The sequence below is a fragment of the Octopus bimaculoides genome, chromosome 3, assembly GCF_001194135.2.
Source record: "Octopus bimaculoides isolate UCB-OBI-ISO-001 chromosome 3, ASM119413v2, whole genome shotgun sequence".
Classification (NCBI taxonomy): domain Eukaryota; kingdom Metazoa; phylum Mollusca; class Cephalopoda; order Octopoda; family Octopodidae; genus Octopus; species Octopus bimaculoides.
In genome coordinates, this window is record NC_068983.1 from 29,275,635 (window position 1) to 29,288,510 (window position 12,876).

General features: G+C 38.6%; 1 protein-coding gene and 1 non-coding gene across 2 annotated transcripts in view; both read right to left on the reverse strand.

The window, feature by feature from the left end:
* The window catches only part of LOC106876724 (uncharacterized), a 63,665-nt gene extending 60,831 nt beyond the window's left edge, over positions 1-2,834 (reverse strand). Inside the window, exon 1 of the mRNA XM_014925397.2 lies at positions 2,743-2,834. Within this exon, the coding sequence (XP_014780883.1) occupies positions 2,743-2,759 (17 nt within the window). The 5' untranslated portion in view covers positions 2,760-2,834. The remainder of the gene's footprint in view (positions 1-2,742) is intronic.
* A 6,251-nt stretch (positions 2,835-9,085) lies between these two features.
* Positions 9,086-9,167, reverse strand: Trnas-gcu (transfer RNA serine (anticodon GCU)). The gene has a single exon. It is a non-coding gene; the product is annotated as a tRNA-Ser (tRNA).
* Positions 9,168-12,876: the final 3,709 nt, after the last annotated feature.

The following is a 12,876-nucleotide window of genomic DNA, read 5'->3' on the forward strand; positions in this document are numbered from 1 at the left end:
GTCCGCTTTCCATGCTGGCATGGGTTGGACGGTTTGACATGGAGGTGGCTAGCAGGGGAGCTGTCCACACTCCATCTGTCTAATTTCTTTACTGCTCACAAGGGGCTACACACAGAGGGGACAAACAAGGACAGACAAACGAATTAAGTCGATTATATCGACCCCAGTGCGTAACTGGTACTTATTTAATCGACCCCTAATGGATGAAAGGCAAAGTCGACCTCGGCGGAATATGAACTCAGAACGTAGCGGCAGACGAAATACTGCTAAGCATTTCGCCCGGCGTGCTAACGTTTCTGCCAGCTCCTCGCTCCACACTCCATCTGTCTGCTGTAGCATGGTTTCTACAGCTGGATGCCCTACCTAACGCCAACCACTAAACAGAGTGTGCTGGGTGCTTTTTTAATGTGCCTCCAGCACGAGTGCGTTTACGTAGCACCGACACGGGTACGTTTACGCAGTGCTTTTTAAGTGACACCGGCACCTGAAAGATAAGCTTGTATGTGTAGAAGATGGCGGTTTTACTTAGCGTGACGCATCTTAACAAGTACAACAAATCGCCACATCTCTCGGCCCCTTGTCATTTCCTCAGTGAGGAATGTTATTCCCTGTGACATATTTCATCCGGTTTAATCGTGATTTATACGCATATATTGTTTATATAATAAATTACGCTGTGCGTATCTATGTGTGTAACAATTTTAGAGTTCGGATTCTAGAGTTAGGGTTAGTTTTAGGGTTAGGGTTAGGGTTAGGGTTAACAGTCTAGTTAGGGTTAGGGTTAGGGTTAGGGTTAAGGTTAGGGGATTAATACGATATACACCGTTACAGCGCTGTTTTCAACTGAATAGACGTCAGTGATTAGTAGAAATTATCGAAATAAGACAATTTTTTACATGAAATAAATTCGAATACAAATTTTTTTTTCTGTTCTATAACACAAAATAGATAAGTATACGAAGTTTGAAAGTCTTTCGGTAGCAAAAACACTACATAAAACATAAATGAAAACTGGTGCCCCCGTTTTGAACAAGATCCGATAAATATGTTCACACACATGGACAGAGAGAAGTGGAAGGAAGGAAGGAAAAAAGAAAGAAAAAAAGAAGCAAGGGAGAGAGAGAAGAGGAAGAAAGAGAGAAAAGGGGAGGGAGAGATAAAGAGAGGGAAAAACGTTAAAACGTCTGATATTAAAATAAGTCAGCGTCAAATCAGCGCCGCCAAAACAGCTATGCCAAAAGGTTTCATACTCTTTCCCTTCAAAGTTCGGTATCAAGAACAGACAGACTTTCGTTGGGACATTTGAACGTGTAGTTAATGGTCACGTTGTCACATTGATGCTCTGAGAGCTAGAATTTGCTATGTGCTGCATGCTTTCCATAGTATTTTTTTACTAATACCTTGATGTCATTTTGTGGGGCTGTCTTAATCACAAGGTTTATGTTGTCGACATACCGAGAGAACACACATTATCACATAATGGAGGGAATGGATCTCTCCATTATTCACTATCTGAGTCGCATATCTCATTATGAAGAAGCTGACAGCCTCTAGTGATACCAACTCCACCCCCGACTAGAAATAACAGCCAAATCTCCCTACAGTCTCATAAGAAAAAAAGACACATACTGAATATTGTAATGCTTGGTGGTAAAATATTAAGTTGTACCGATTATGATGTGAATACCTTTTATTATAGATTTGCTTGGTCAGGACCGATCTGGAGCTAAACAACCAAGACAAAAACCACAACAGCAATAACTACTACTAGAGTGCCGCCATGTAATTAATCGGCCTGCTAGAAATAGCTGTCAAATCTCTCACATATTAGACGTTCATCCTGGATATTTTGAATATACTAATCTCAGATCCATTATGTCTGAAAAACTGACGGAGATGATAAATCAGAATGCCTACGATTCAACAACTATATCATTTATGCTGTCTGCTACGGTGGCGAGGTGGCAAAATCGTTAGCAAGCCTGACGGTATTTCTTCTGGGTTTTATAATCTGAGTTCAAGTTCCGAGGTCGGCTTCGCCTTTCATCATTTAGAAGTCGATAAAATAAGTATCAATTGAGCACTGAGGATGATGTAATTGCATATTCACCACCACCCTGCAACAATGTTCAAGTCTAGTGCCTAAAGTAGAAAGAATTATTTATAACTGGCTTCTAGAATATTTTATATTTCATAAAACTCTTCAAACCTCGTTGGGTTGTATGAGTATCACATATATTAATTAAATATAGTGGTTAATTAAATATAGGCGCACGAGTGGTTGTGTGGTAAGTAGCTTGCTTACCAACCACATGGTTCCGGGTTCAGTCCCATTGCGTGACGCCTTGGGCAAGTGTTTTCCACTATAGCCTCAGGCCGACCAAAGCCTTGTGAGTGGATTTGGTAGACGGAAATTGAAAGAAGCCCGTCGTATATATGTATATATATATATGTGTGTGTATGTTTGTATGTCTTTGTCCCCCCCCCCCAACATCGCTTGACGACCGATGCTGGTGTGTTTGTGTCCCCGTAACTTAGCGGTTCGGCAAAAGAGACCGATAGAATAAGTACTAGGCTTCCAAAGAATAAGTCCTGGGGTCGATTTGCTCGACTAAAGGCGGTGCTCCAGCATGGCCGCAGTCAAATGACAGAAACAAGTAAAAGAGTAATAGTGGTTAAACAAGTCAATTTTCTGAAAAAGAATCAACATTATGAGAGAGGAAAAGAACATCTTAACTCTACCTTCCTGACTGAAACATTTTTGCAATACATTCCTTGTGACACACAACTTTTGACAGAACTTATCTTACAAATGATTGTTTCATTTGACTAGCAATGCATCTCTCTCTCACGCACTCGCACAAATACACTCTTTTTCTTCCTCTCTATCTATGCCTGGCTTTTCTCTTTATCTTTTTAACATGTTCAATCTCTATCTTTTTGTCTATCTATTCATCATATGCCCTCTCAATAACTTTCATATCTATGCTTTCGTTTCTCCTCTTACTTTTTCTATTTCCTCATCTCTCTCCATTTCCTCACGTATTTCCTTTATCACATTTTTGTTATCTTTCTCGCCCGCGCTCTCTCTCTCTCTCTCTCTCTCTCTTTCTCCTTCACTTTTTTATCCCTTTTCTTTCTAATCTATCTTTCACATAATCTCTTACTCTCCCCCTCTTTCTCTCTCTAACTTCCCTCCACTTTCTTTCGTATCTCCTTTATCACAATTTCATTCTCACACTTTTACTCTTTTTCTATCTAACTCACGTAATCTCTCCCTTCTCTTTGCACACTCTTACCTCTCATATAATTTCGGACACTTCTCCCATTTATTCCATTCATATTCTCTTACTTTTATCACCTCCTCTCCGTCTTTCTTTCTCTCTCTCTCTCCCCTTCATTCATCCCCTCTTTCCCCACATTTTCACGCACATACATACATACATACATACATACGTACATATATAAATACATACATACGTACACGCACACCATTATCTCTCAGATTGGCCAATCTTTTCCCTCTCATCGATGTCTCTACCTTTCAGCTATCTCTCTCTAATAAAACCATATAAACCTGGTTAATCTAAGTTCAAAAGTAAATTATCTCGAATATCGTTAGATAGAGTAATTAATAACAAGGTTCGGTTAGATATTACTGCCTTCTTAAACAAAAAAAAACTATCTTTATAAATACAAAATATACATAAACGTTTATTTACACAATACACCTTGCTGGTCTGAAATTTTGATAATCACAAAAGTGCGCCAGTTGACTAATTCTAGGTCAAATCTGATCGAGCAAACGTTAACGGTTAAATTGTAATTGGTATTAAGTTTGGATAAGGCTGTGTCATAAGCTGAGAAGAAAGACTGCGGAAGGTTGAGTGTTGCATGGTTGGTAATTTCAGGATATTTGGAAAATAATTGACATTAGATAGTTTATAACTTTTCATAGTCTTCCTTGGTTTTACTAAAGAATTATGTATATCATTGTATAATATATTTTGCGTGTTCGTTCGTAGAAGTAATAAAAGAAACCAAACTTTAAAATAGCAGTGGGACTTTCCTTCCTAAAATGGTACAGAGGATCAAAGCAAGAAACATTACAAGTTCTATTAGCTGTTCTTCCATCGTTTTGATAATTCATCTTGGGTCGTCATTGGTTACATGGGCTCCGTTATATATATATATATATATATATATATATATATATATATATATATATATCAATTCTCCTCTAAAAAAAGCCAAGACCAGCATAACTCGCCTCGATGAAAAACTCTTACCCCTCTACTCGTAAATAATTAGTCGCACCTATTTATCGGAAAAATTCTGGATTAGTCGTTTGAAATATATTACGCGCAACGTGATTGGACCTTCGATCCAATTCCCGCGCAACACTAATCACAGCACAAGACTCAACAAATGTCCTTTAACTGATATGATAAGTATTTTAACCAATAATAATAGAAATTGGGCTTGCTGCAATAGCTTTTATTTAACCAGTACGAAGTTTATCACAACTGCGACGAGTTAAGCGTAATACATGTCATTTTTGTTAGAGAATTTCTTGTGTTAGGTTAACTATTAAGTTAATGAGAATAAGACTGATACAAAGGCTCGTGCATGGGTTACCACTGACAGCAAGTTAGTCGTCTTCGGCAGAGGAAAGAGAGAGACAGAGAGGGGTGGGGATCAACAGCAATAGAATTTCCATTTTAACTGTCTGAAATCTCGGACAGGAAGGAGAGGGTGAAAGTAATGTTACCTCTTTGACAGCTACCGCCGAGTAGACAGAGAGACATGTTACCTCCCTCACAGCCGTCGAGAGTATGTTTTTGTACAGATGAATCAAATTTAGACCTATCCTAAAGCTGAACTAGATCATTGACAGCGAAATTCGATGAACTTTGTATGCCCTTGGTGGCGAATTTGATAGGTGACGCAATTAAATTCTGAATATGGATTCGTAGAACAAAGGACAGAAGTATGAAAAGACCCAAGTTTCGATTTCTCTCTCTCTCTCTCTCTCTCTCTCCCTCTCTCTTACAAACCTATAATCAAAGGTATTCCAATTATGACCAGCCAGTCCCGTATTCTTTTTTTGTGGTGGTTGGGTATCTACGACTACCAGTGTCTGATATGCCCTTCTGTTCTGTAAGACGTTAGGATACGATTTAAGGGAAATTCGATTGTTATTTCAAGCAAATCAGCTGACCACTAGAACTCTCTCATTGAAGGTGTTCGAGGTGTCATTGTTGCTGCTTAGCCTCAGGCGCAATCTTTCGTTTCTAGATCAAAAGGTGAAATTGAAACACGTCCAAATATCTGTAAATCTTCGTACATAATGGGCAATGCGTAAATCTTCGTACAATTCAATAAATCAAATATTTTTGTTTTCATATTTTAATATTAGGAGGATGCTTAAGGCGGCGAGCAGGCATAATCGTCACCGCAACGGGCAAAATGCTTGGCGGCATTTCGTCCGTCTTTACGTTCTGAGTTCAAATGTCGCCGGGGTCGACTTTAATTTTCATCCTTTGGGTTGATAAAATAAGTACCAGTTAAGCACTGAGGTCGATGTAACCGACTGATCCCCCACCCCGAAGTTGCTGGCCTTGTGCAAAAATTTGAAACCAATATTAGTAGAACGGTTAAGGCGACGATCTGACAGAATCATTAACACATCGGACAAAATGCTCAGCTGCATTTCTTTCGGCTCCCTACGTTTTGAGTGCAAATTCCGTCGAGGTTAACTTTGCCTTCCATGCAGTCGAGATCAAAAAAATAGTACCAGTTGAGCAGTGGGATCGATATAACCGACAATCCCCTTTCATTAAAATTGCTGGCTTTGAGCCAAAATTTTAGCTAATATTAGTGGGGCGGTGAATTGGTAGAATTGTTAGAGCGTCGAACAAAATATTTTGCAGAATTTTTTCCGGTCTTCGTTCTGAGTTCAAAACCCACCGAGATTAACTCTGCCTTTCAACCATCTAGGTACAATAAAGTACCAGTCTAGAGCGGTTAAAGTGGTTAAACCGTTAGCGTGTCGGATAAATTACCTTGCGGTATTGTTCCTGATCTTTGTCTTCAAAGTTCAAATCCAGCCATGACCTATTTGGGTGATAGGCTTAATCAGATGCCCGGTTTAACACCACCACCTGATCGTTGGATGCTTTTAGCGGAAACAAATCTGGTATAAGCATTTGTGCAAGGTCTCTGCTTGGAGGATAGCTTCTCTTTCCCTCGGTCACACCAGTCGGTGGGAGGTGGGGTTTGAAAACGGCCATAGGCACTGCCCTTCTCACTTCATTCAGCAATGAAACAAAAATAGAAGGACACGTCCAAGAACGAAATCCAAGATACACTTCTAAACAAAAAAATACGCAGTTGGTCCTCACGATAGGCTGTTTTTGCGTGCCAAGTGCATAATCAAGTTTTGAATGTCACAAAATACATAAACCAATGAACGACAGCACGAGAAATTCGACAGCCCAATTATCCAACAGGTAAAACGTCTCTGAATTCATTCTAATCTTTTTATATTTTGGAATATGAAATTAATTCCAAATAGTTTCTAATTTAGATCTGATATAATGAATTTTGAAACCAGTTTAAATTCAGCGGTGTCTTTTGAGCAACTCTCTCACGATTCTGCTAATTTGATGATAGATTGTTATTTGATGGAAGCTTAGTTGTTGTTTATTCTAGGTTACGGGAGTGTGGAGAGTAGTCATGAGCAAACTGCGACCCACAGTACTTTCAGAATAGCATGTCAACGAAAAATTAGTTTGAATTCCTTTTAGTAATGCGACCCGCCTGATGATGAGTCATCTTTCATGTTGCCTGATTCTCGATAAAGGTTGTCCATACCAAGTGTCTGAAGAACCCTCATCGGCTCGTGCACGCTAATTGCTGCTGCTTCTGCGATCGTCGCTGTCGTCGTCATCATCGTTGCTGTTTAGTTCCAGGATAGCTGTAATCCCGCTTCACAGTCCTATATATTGTCAAAACCTCTTCAGTTGTGACAACCTCACTGTGATTTTATGATAATAAATCGAGGACTACATTATACGGGTCTTTTCAGCTTGGCTTACAGAGTCCAGTCTTTCTGAAATCTCAATATGCCCTTTCAGTTTTGAAAACGGCCGTGTGATCTGAGGAGTATTTGACTGCTATTTCTAACAGGCCAAGCGACTACATATAGTTTTTATCATTAGCTCATGCACATTGATGAACGACCGCAGCGGCAACCATACAACGAAGATTTTTCGTCATGGAGCAATTTTTCGTCATAAAACTTTAACTTTATATTTATTGTCGGACATGATATTTGCGTTTGTTACCTGCAATGAAAAATGCTAATAATACAACTGCCAACTGGGAAGAGAGAAGACCGCATTTCTGTATCCGTAGCAAACTCCCTGTCGGACATCGTGTGAATGGTTAGAATCGGTCTGTCTGAGTACCCGAAGTCGTCTGCGCAAATGTCCAAAGCCGTCTGCTCGAATACCCAAAGTCGTCTGCCTGGTGAGTAAGGCGGCAAACGGTTTTTGAGCGGTGAAAGAAAAGAGGGTAAATTCTAGAATACCCGGGAAGTTATATCACGCCACAGCCTCACGATGAATCGTCGATTTATAAATCAATCACGTGAAACTGATTCGTGACTCATTCGTGACTGTTTCGTGATGCTTAAGTGAATATCTAGCGGTTAGGGTTCGAATCACTACTAGGTTAAAAAAGTAAAAACTGGGGTCAATTTGTTCGACTAAACTTATCAAGGTGGTGCCCCAGCATGGCCTCAGTCCAATGACTGAAACAAGTAAAAGATAAAAGTTACAGCACTTACGATCAGAGCTGTCTTAAGCAGCATTATAGACCTCAGGACAAAGCAATGCAATTGAGCTGGGAGGAGGCTACATGCACAACCACAGTATATATAGATTAGCATTGAACATCTAGACGCAGGCGGCTTCCGACTAACTGCCTTGTGTATGCGTTTTAGAACGCTATTGCTTATGATATCTTAGTGTCTTGTCAACCCAGTCATGCACAACATAGTTCATGTGGACCACCATGTGGCCTAACTACACAAGTGTCAACCCTGCCCTGATTTTGTTACCTCATAACTCCCTGAAAAATAAACATTTTAATGAAATAATCTATATCACCTGAAACGTATTTGTAGAGAATTTAATTAAAAAGTACCCATTTTTCTGAAAGTTATGAGGAAACAAAATGAAGGAGTGTGAATCTCCCGAAACTCCTCTTCTCCCTTACACCTCCAAAATGTTTTCCATTACAAATTTTGATATAATCGTAATCTGCTCCCTCTAAAACATATTTGTTGAAAATTTCATTTTAAAATACCCATTTTTCAAAAGGTTATGAGGAAACAAAGTCGAGCAGGAGAGCAAGCTTCATTAGTTATGCCAGTTATATATCCTACTGTTAAAAATAACAATATATTTGGTGGTCGATCCGTGAAGTTTTCCTCGTGGATTTTGCAGACCACTTTCTGAAGAGAAGAATGGAATAGGGTAAGGAGCACAATTGTTAGGTCGTGCTTAGGGCACCATCAGTTCGAACCTACTTTTGATCATAAGTCTGTTCGTTTAGGTTTGACCTGGGGCTAAATAACAACATGAGCAAGTAGGAAATTTCAAAGGGTTGACGTTCGGGGCCGTAAGAACACCAGGGTGGGGAGGACTGAGAGGGAGAGAGAAGGAGAGAGGTGGGGAGTTGTATCGAGACAGTTTCGGTGGAGGCAGTACAAAACTGGCTACTTCTAAAGATTAGAGGCTAATTGAGGAGGCACAGAGAAGAGACAGTCGGTCTATGGACCAGAATAATATGCATCCCAATCCTGAAAATTAAATATTACGCTTTTTTTTCTTTTTCTTTGTCCTCAACAGTCTCACAGACGCTGAAAAAAAGAGACGATCATAGGAATGAAATGAAAATTTTGACACTTCAAGAAATAAAAGCAAAATGAAAATTGCTTTTGGGTGCTTTTAATTGACTAAAATAACTTTTTACAGTGTAATTATTTAAAATGTGCGATAAAAGAATAAAACGTAATCGACGAGGATGAGATTCGAACTCACGCGGGGAGACCCCAATGGATTAGCAGTCCATCGCCTTAACCACTCGGCCACCTCGTCCTCTGGTTAGAAGTGTGCAGATTTATTGTATATAAACAATATCGTATTATTAAATGCGTGTTATTTTTTGCTTCGTTTAAATATTTATATTTACTAATTAGTTTTATTTAAGAATCACAGAAGTGATTTAATTTCGTATACATTTGATAAATGTCGGTTACAACTAATTTATAAGTGCAAAGTTGTTTGGATGTCTATAAACTCAGTTGTCGCTGTTATACGATGGCGTTAATTTTGTTGTTACCTGATTTGTCTCAGGCAACATAATAAAAGAACGTTCCACTCGAAACTATCTTCGCATGTTTTGTCTTCTTTTATAATTTTATTCACATGAAATGCATTACAGGAATTTCACATTCATCCTTGTAGTCGACTGGTACTTTATGTCAACTCAGGACGGGTGAAAACTAAGTTGTCCTCAGAAGGATTTGAACTCAGAGTGTAAAGGATCGTACCACTCTTTTTTTTTTGTCTCTTTTCCATACAAAGTATATTTGGATATTTAAGACTTCATTAACAAATTTGTCCTTGTAGTTTAAGAGAAATTTAGCTGCTATTTCTACTAGGTAGAGCGACCGAGTAGGCCTTCTTGGCTTGCATGTTTTGCCTGTATGTAATTCCAGTTTGTATTATAGAACAAGGCAGAGAAAGAATTTGTGACATTTTTTGTTTATCCCGAAGTTATATTTCCATAATTAATAAGGTGAAAAGGCCTGCAAAATATTCAAATGACAGCAATCTTGAATTATAGCGTACCGTTTTTCTTTTACTTTCGCAAATGAATTACATCATCGATAATAATAATGCTAACAGGCATACCAACACAATTGGGCCGTCTCGACTTTGTTTTCTCATGAAATTTTCTATGAATATATTTCAACGGTGTAGATTCCGATTATATCGAAATTTGTCGTGAAAATTTTTTGCGAAGGAGAGGAGTTTCGGAAAATTCACACGAGTCGGTTTTGTTTCTTCATAACTTTCAGAAAAAGGGGTAATTTTTAATGAAATTTCTGCAAATACCTTTTAGACGGTGTAGATTAGGATTATATCGGAATTTAATATGAAAAAACTATGTTGAACTCACTCAAATACATACTGACACACATCACATATATCTACTGATCGAAACTTGAAATTTCGGGAAAAAAATTGTTTTGTGTCAGTATATATGTGTGCGTGCCCAACAGTTTTATTTTGCACATTGAATTCCGATATAATCCTAATCTACACCATCTGAAAGTATTCGTAGAAATTTTTATTTAAAAATACCCAGTTTTATGAAAGTTATGAGGAAACAAAGTCAACTCTTGTGAATTTCCTGAAACTTCTCTCCCTACTGTCGGAAAAGTTTTTTTTTTTCACAACTAATTTCGACATTAAATAATGTCCGTTTTTCTGAAAGTTATGACGAAATAAAATCGGTTGGGATGGAGCACATTTGTGTAGGTATGCCCGACGAAACACAATATTGTTATGAGTTGTCAATTTTAAACAAATAAAAGTAATATTGTTCTTGTATAGCAAGGAGAATTCGTGGCTGTGTGGTAAGAAGCTTGCTTCCCAAGTACATGATTCTGGGTTTGGTCCTGCTGTGTGGCACGTTGGACAAATGTCTTCTACTATAGCCTCGGGCAGACCAAAGCCTTCTGAGTGGATTTTGGTAGACGGACACTGAAAGAAACCTGTTGTGTATATATATATATATATATATATATATATATATATACATGTGTGTGTATGTATATTTATGTGTGTGTGTGTGTGTTTGTCTCCCTATCATTGCTTGACAAACGATGCTGGTGTGTTTATGTCCTCGTAACTTAGCAGTTCGGCAAAAGTATCTGACAGAACAAGTACTAGGCTTACAAAGTATAAGTCCTGGGGTTGATTTCTTTGACTGAAGGTGGTGCTCCAGCGTGGCCACAGTCAAATGACTGAAACAAGTGAAAGAATATATGTAACAAGAGCACTCAGAGAGTGCAAACCGCCACCAAGGTAACGCCAACATCCTCTCAACGATTAGGCAGAGATGGATTTTAAAATGAGAATATCTGAAATAAACTCGACTGCTCTCACAAATGAGAATACTAAAAATGAACCCAACTGCTCTCAAAAATTAAGTAAAAAAAAAAGCAGAAAAATAATCCAGACTCCTTGTCCGGTACCTGATCGATACCAATGGTAGTCATGGAACGTGAAGGTGGGTGTGTGGGCCATGTTTGTAATGTTCTGTGTGTGTGTCGTCTGCAGTGGGAACAGGGACAGTTTTCTCTATGAAGGCCTTTTTTTAGTCTATCCATTAATATAGTGTCTTTACAACCATTAAGGTCCATAGTGAAAAATTTATCCATGCGTGAAAGAAAACAGAAAGGACCTGCATATGGTGCTGTTAACAGAGGTTCAACAACATCGTTACTCACAAAAACGTGAGTCCATGAAGTAAAGCTTCCTTCAAGGCAGAGCTAGAAATGCAGTTGTCAATTAAGTAAGGAGTTTTAAACAGGAGCAATATATTCAAAATTGGTAAAACTAAAAATTGTCGAGGATAGATTAACTTTATTATTGTTACTGAATATGTTAGTGTTATTTAATTTCTGAACGGTTTTGCTGCCATTTGTTTATGTAGTTTGATTTCTTTATCCATCAGTTTCTACTAAGATAGAGACATGAGTAAAATTAATAATAGAGAAATGAAAATATAACTTTGGAAACAGCAACACTGTCATAACTTATGTGAAAACTATGAGCATGCTTTCAGAGAAAGACTTGAAAGTCAACACAAGATTGTAATACTTCATGTAAAGTAAATATAACAAATAATCCAGAATCTTTGTTCGGTACCAGATCAATCCCAAAGTCTAATCAGTTTGTGCCAGTCACGAGGCCAAACATCCCTGAAAGTTTCATCCAAATCCATCCGGTGGTTCTTGAGATGTCTTGTCCACAGACAAACAAACAAACATACACAACTGAAAGTAATACCTCGACCTTCGCTAAGGTGGAGGTAATTATATACAGATGTTTGCATGTTGGCATCAGCAAAATTGTAATGATTTATATGTTGCAAATAAATGAGAAGAAAAATTATTATTAATTGAAATGGCTCTTTATTTGTTCATTACAAAGTAAGATACAATTATTCATAAAATTTATGTAAGTTATACATAAAATTATACATAAAATGTTATACATAAAATATTTGCAATTCTACTATCCATCATTTAATATCTGTTTTCCATGCTGGCATGGGTTGGACAGTTTCACAGGGGGCCACGTCTGGTACCTGTCTGGTTTGGCATGGCTTTTGTGGCTGGATGCCCTTCCTAATGCCACCATTTTACAGCATGGACTGAGTGTTTTTATGTGACACTGCATGGTAGCATAGTTTCAAAGGCTACATACTCTTCCCAACACCACCACTTTACAGCATGGACTGGATGCTTTTACATGTCACCAACAAGGTAGCATGTAAAAAAAAATCCATTTTGAGTGTGGCCGTTGCCAGTACCGCCTGACTGGCCCTCGTGCCGGTGGCACATAAAAGCACCCACTACACTCTCGGAGTGGTTGGCGTTAGGAAGGGCATCCAGCTGTAGAAACTCTGCCAGATCAGATTGGAGTCTGGTGTAGCCATCCGGCTCACCAGTCCTGAGTCAAACCGTCCAACCCATGCTAGCATGGAAAGCGGACGTTAAACGATGATGAT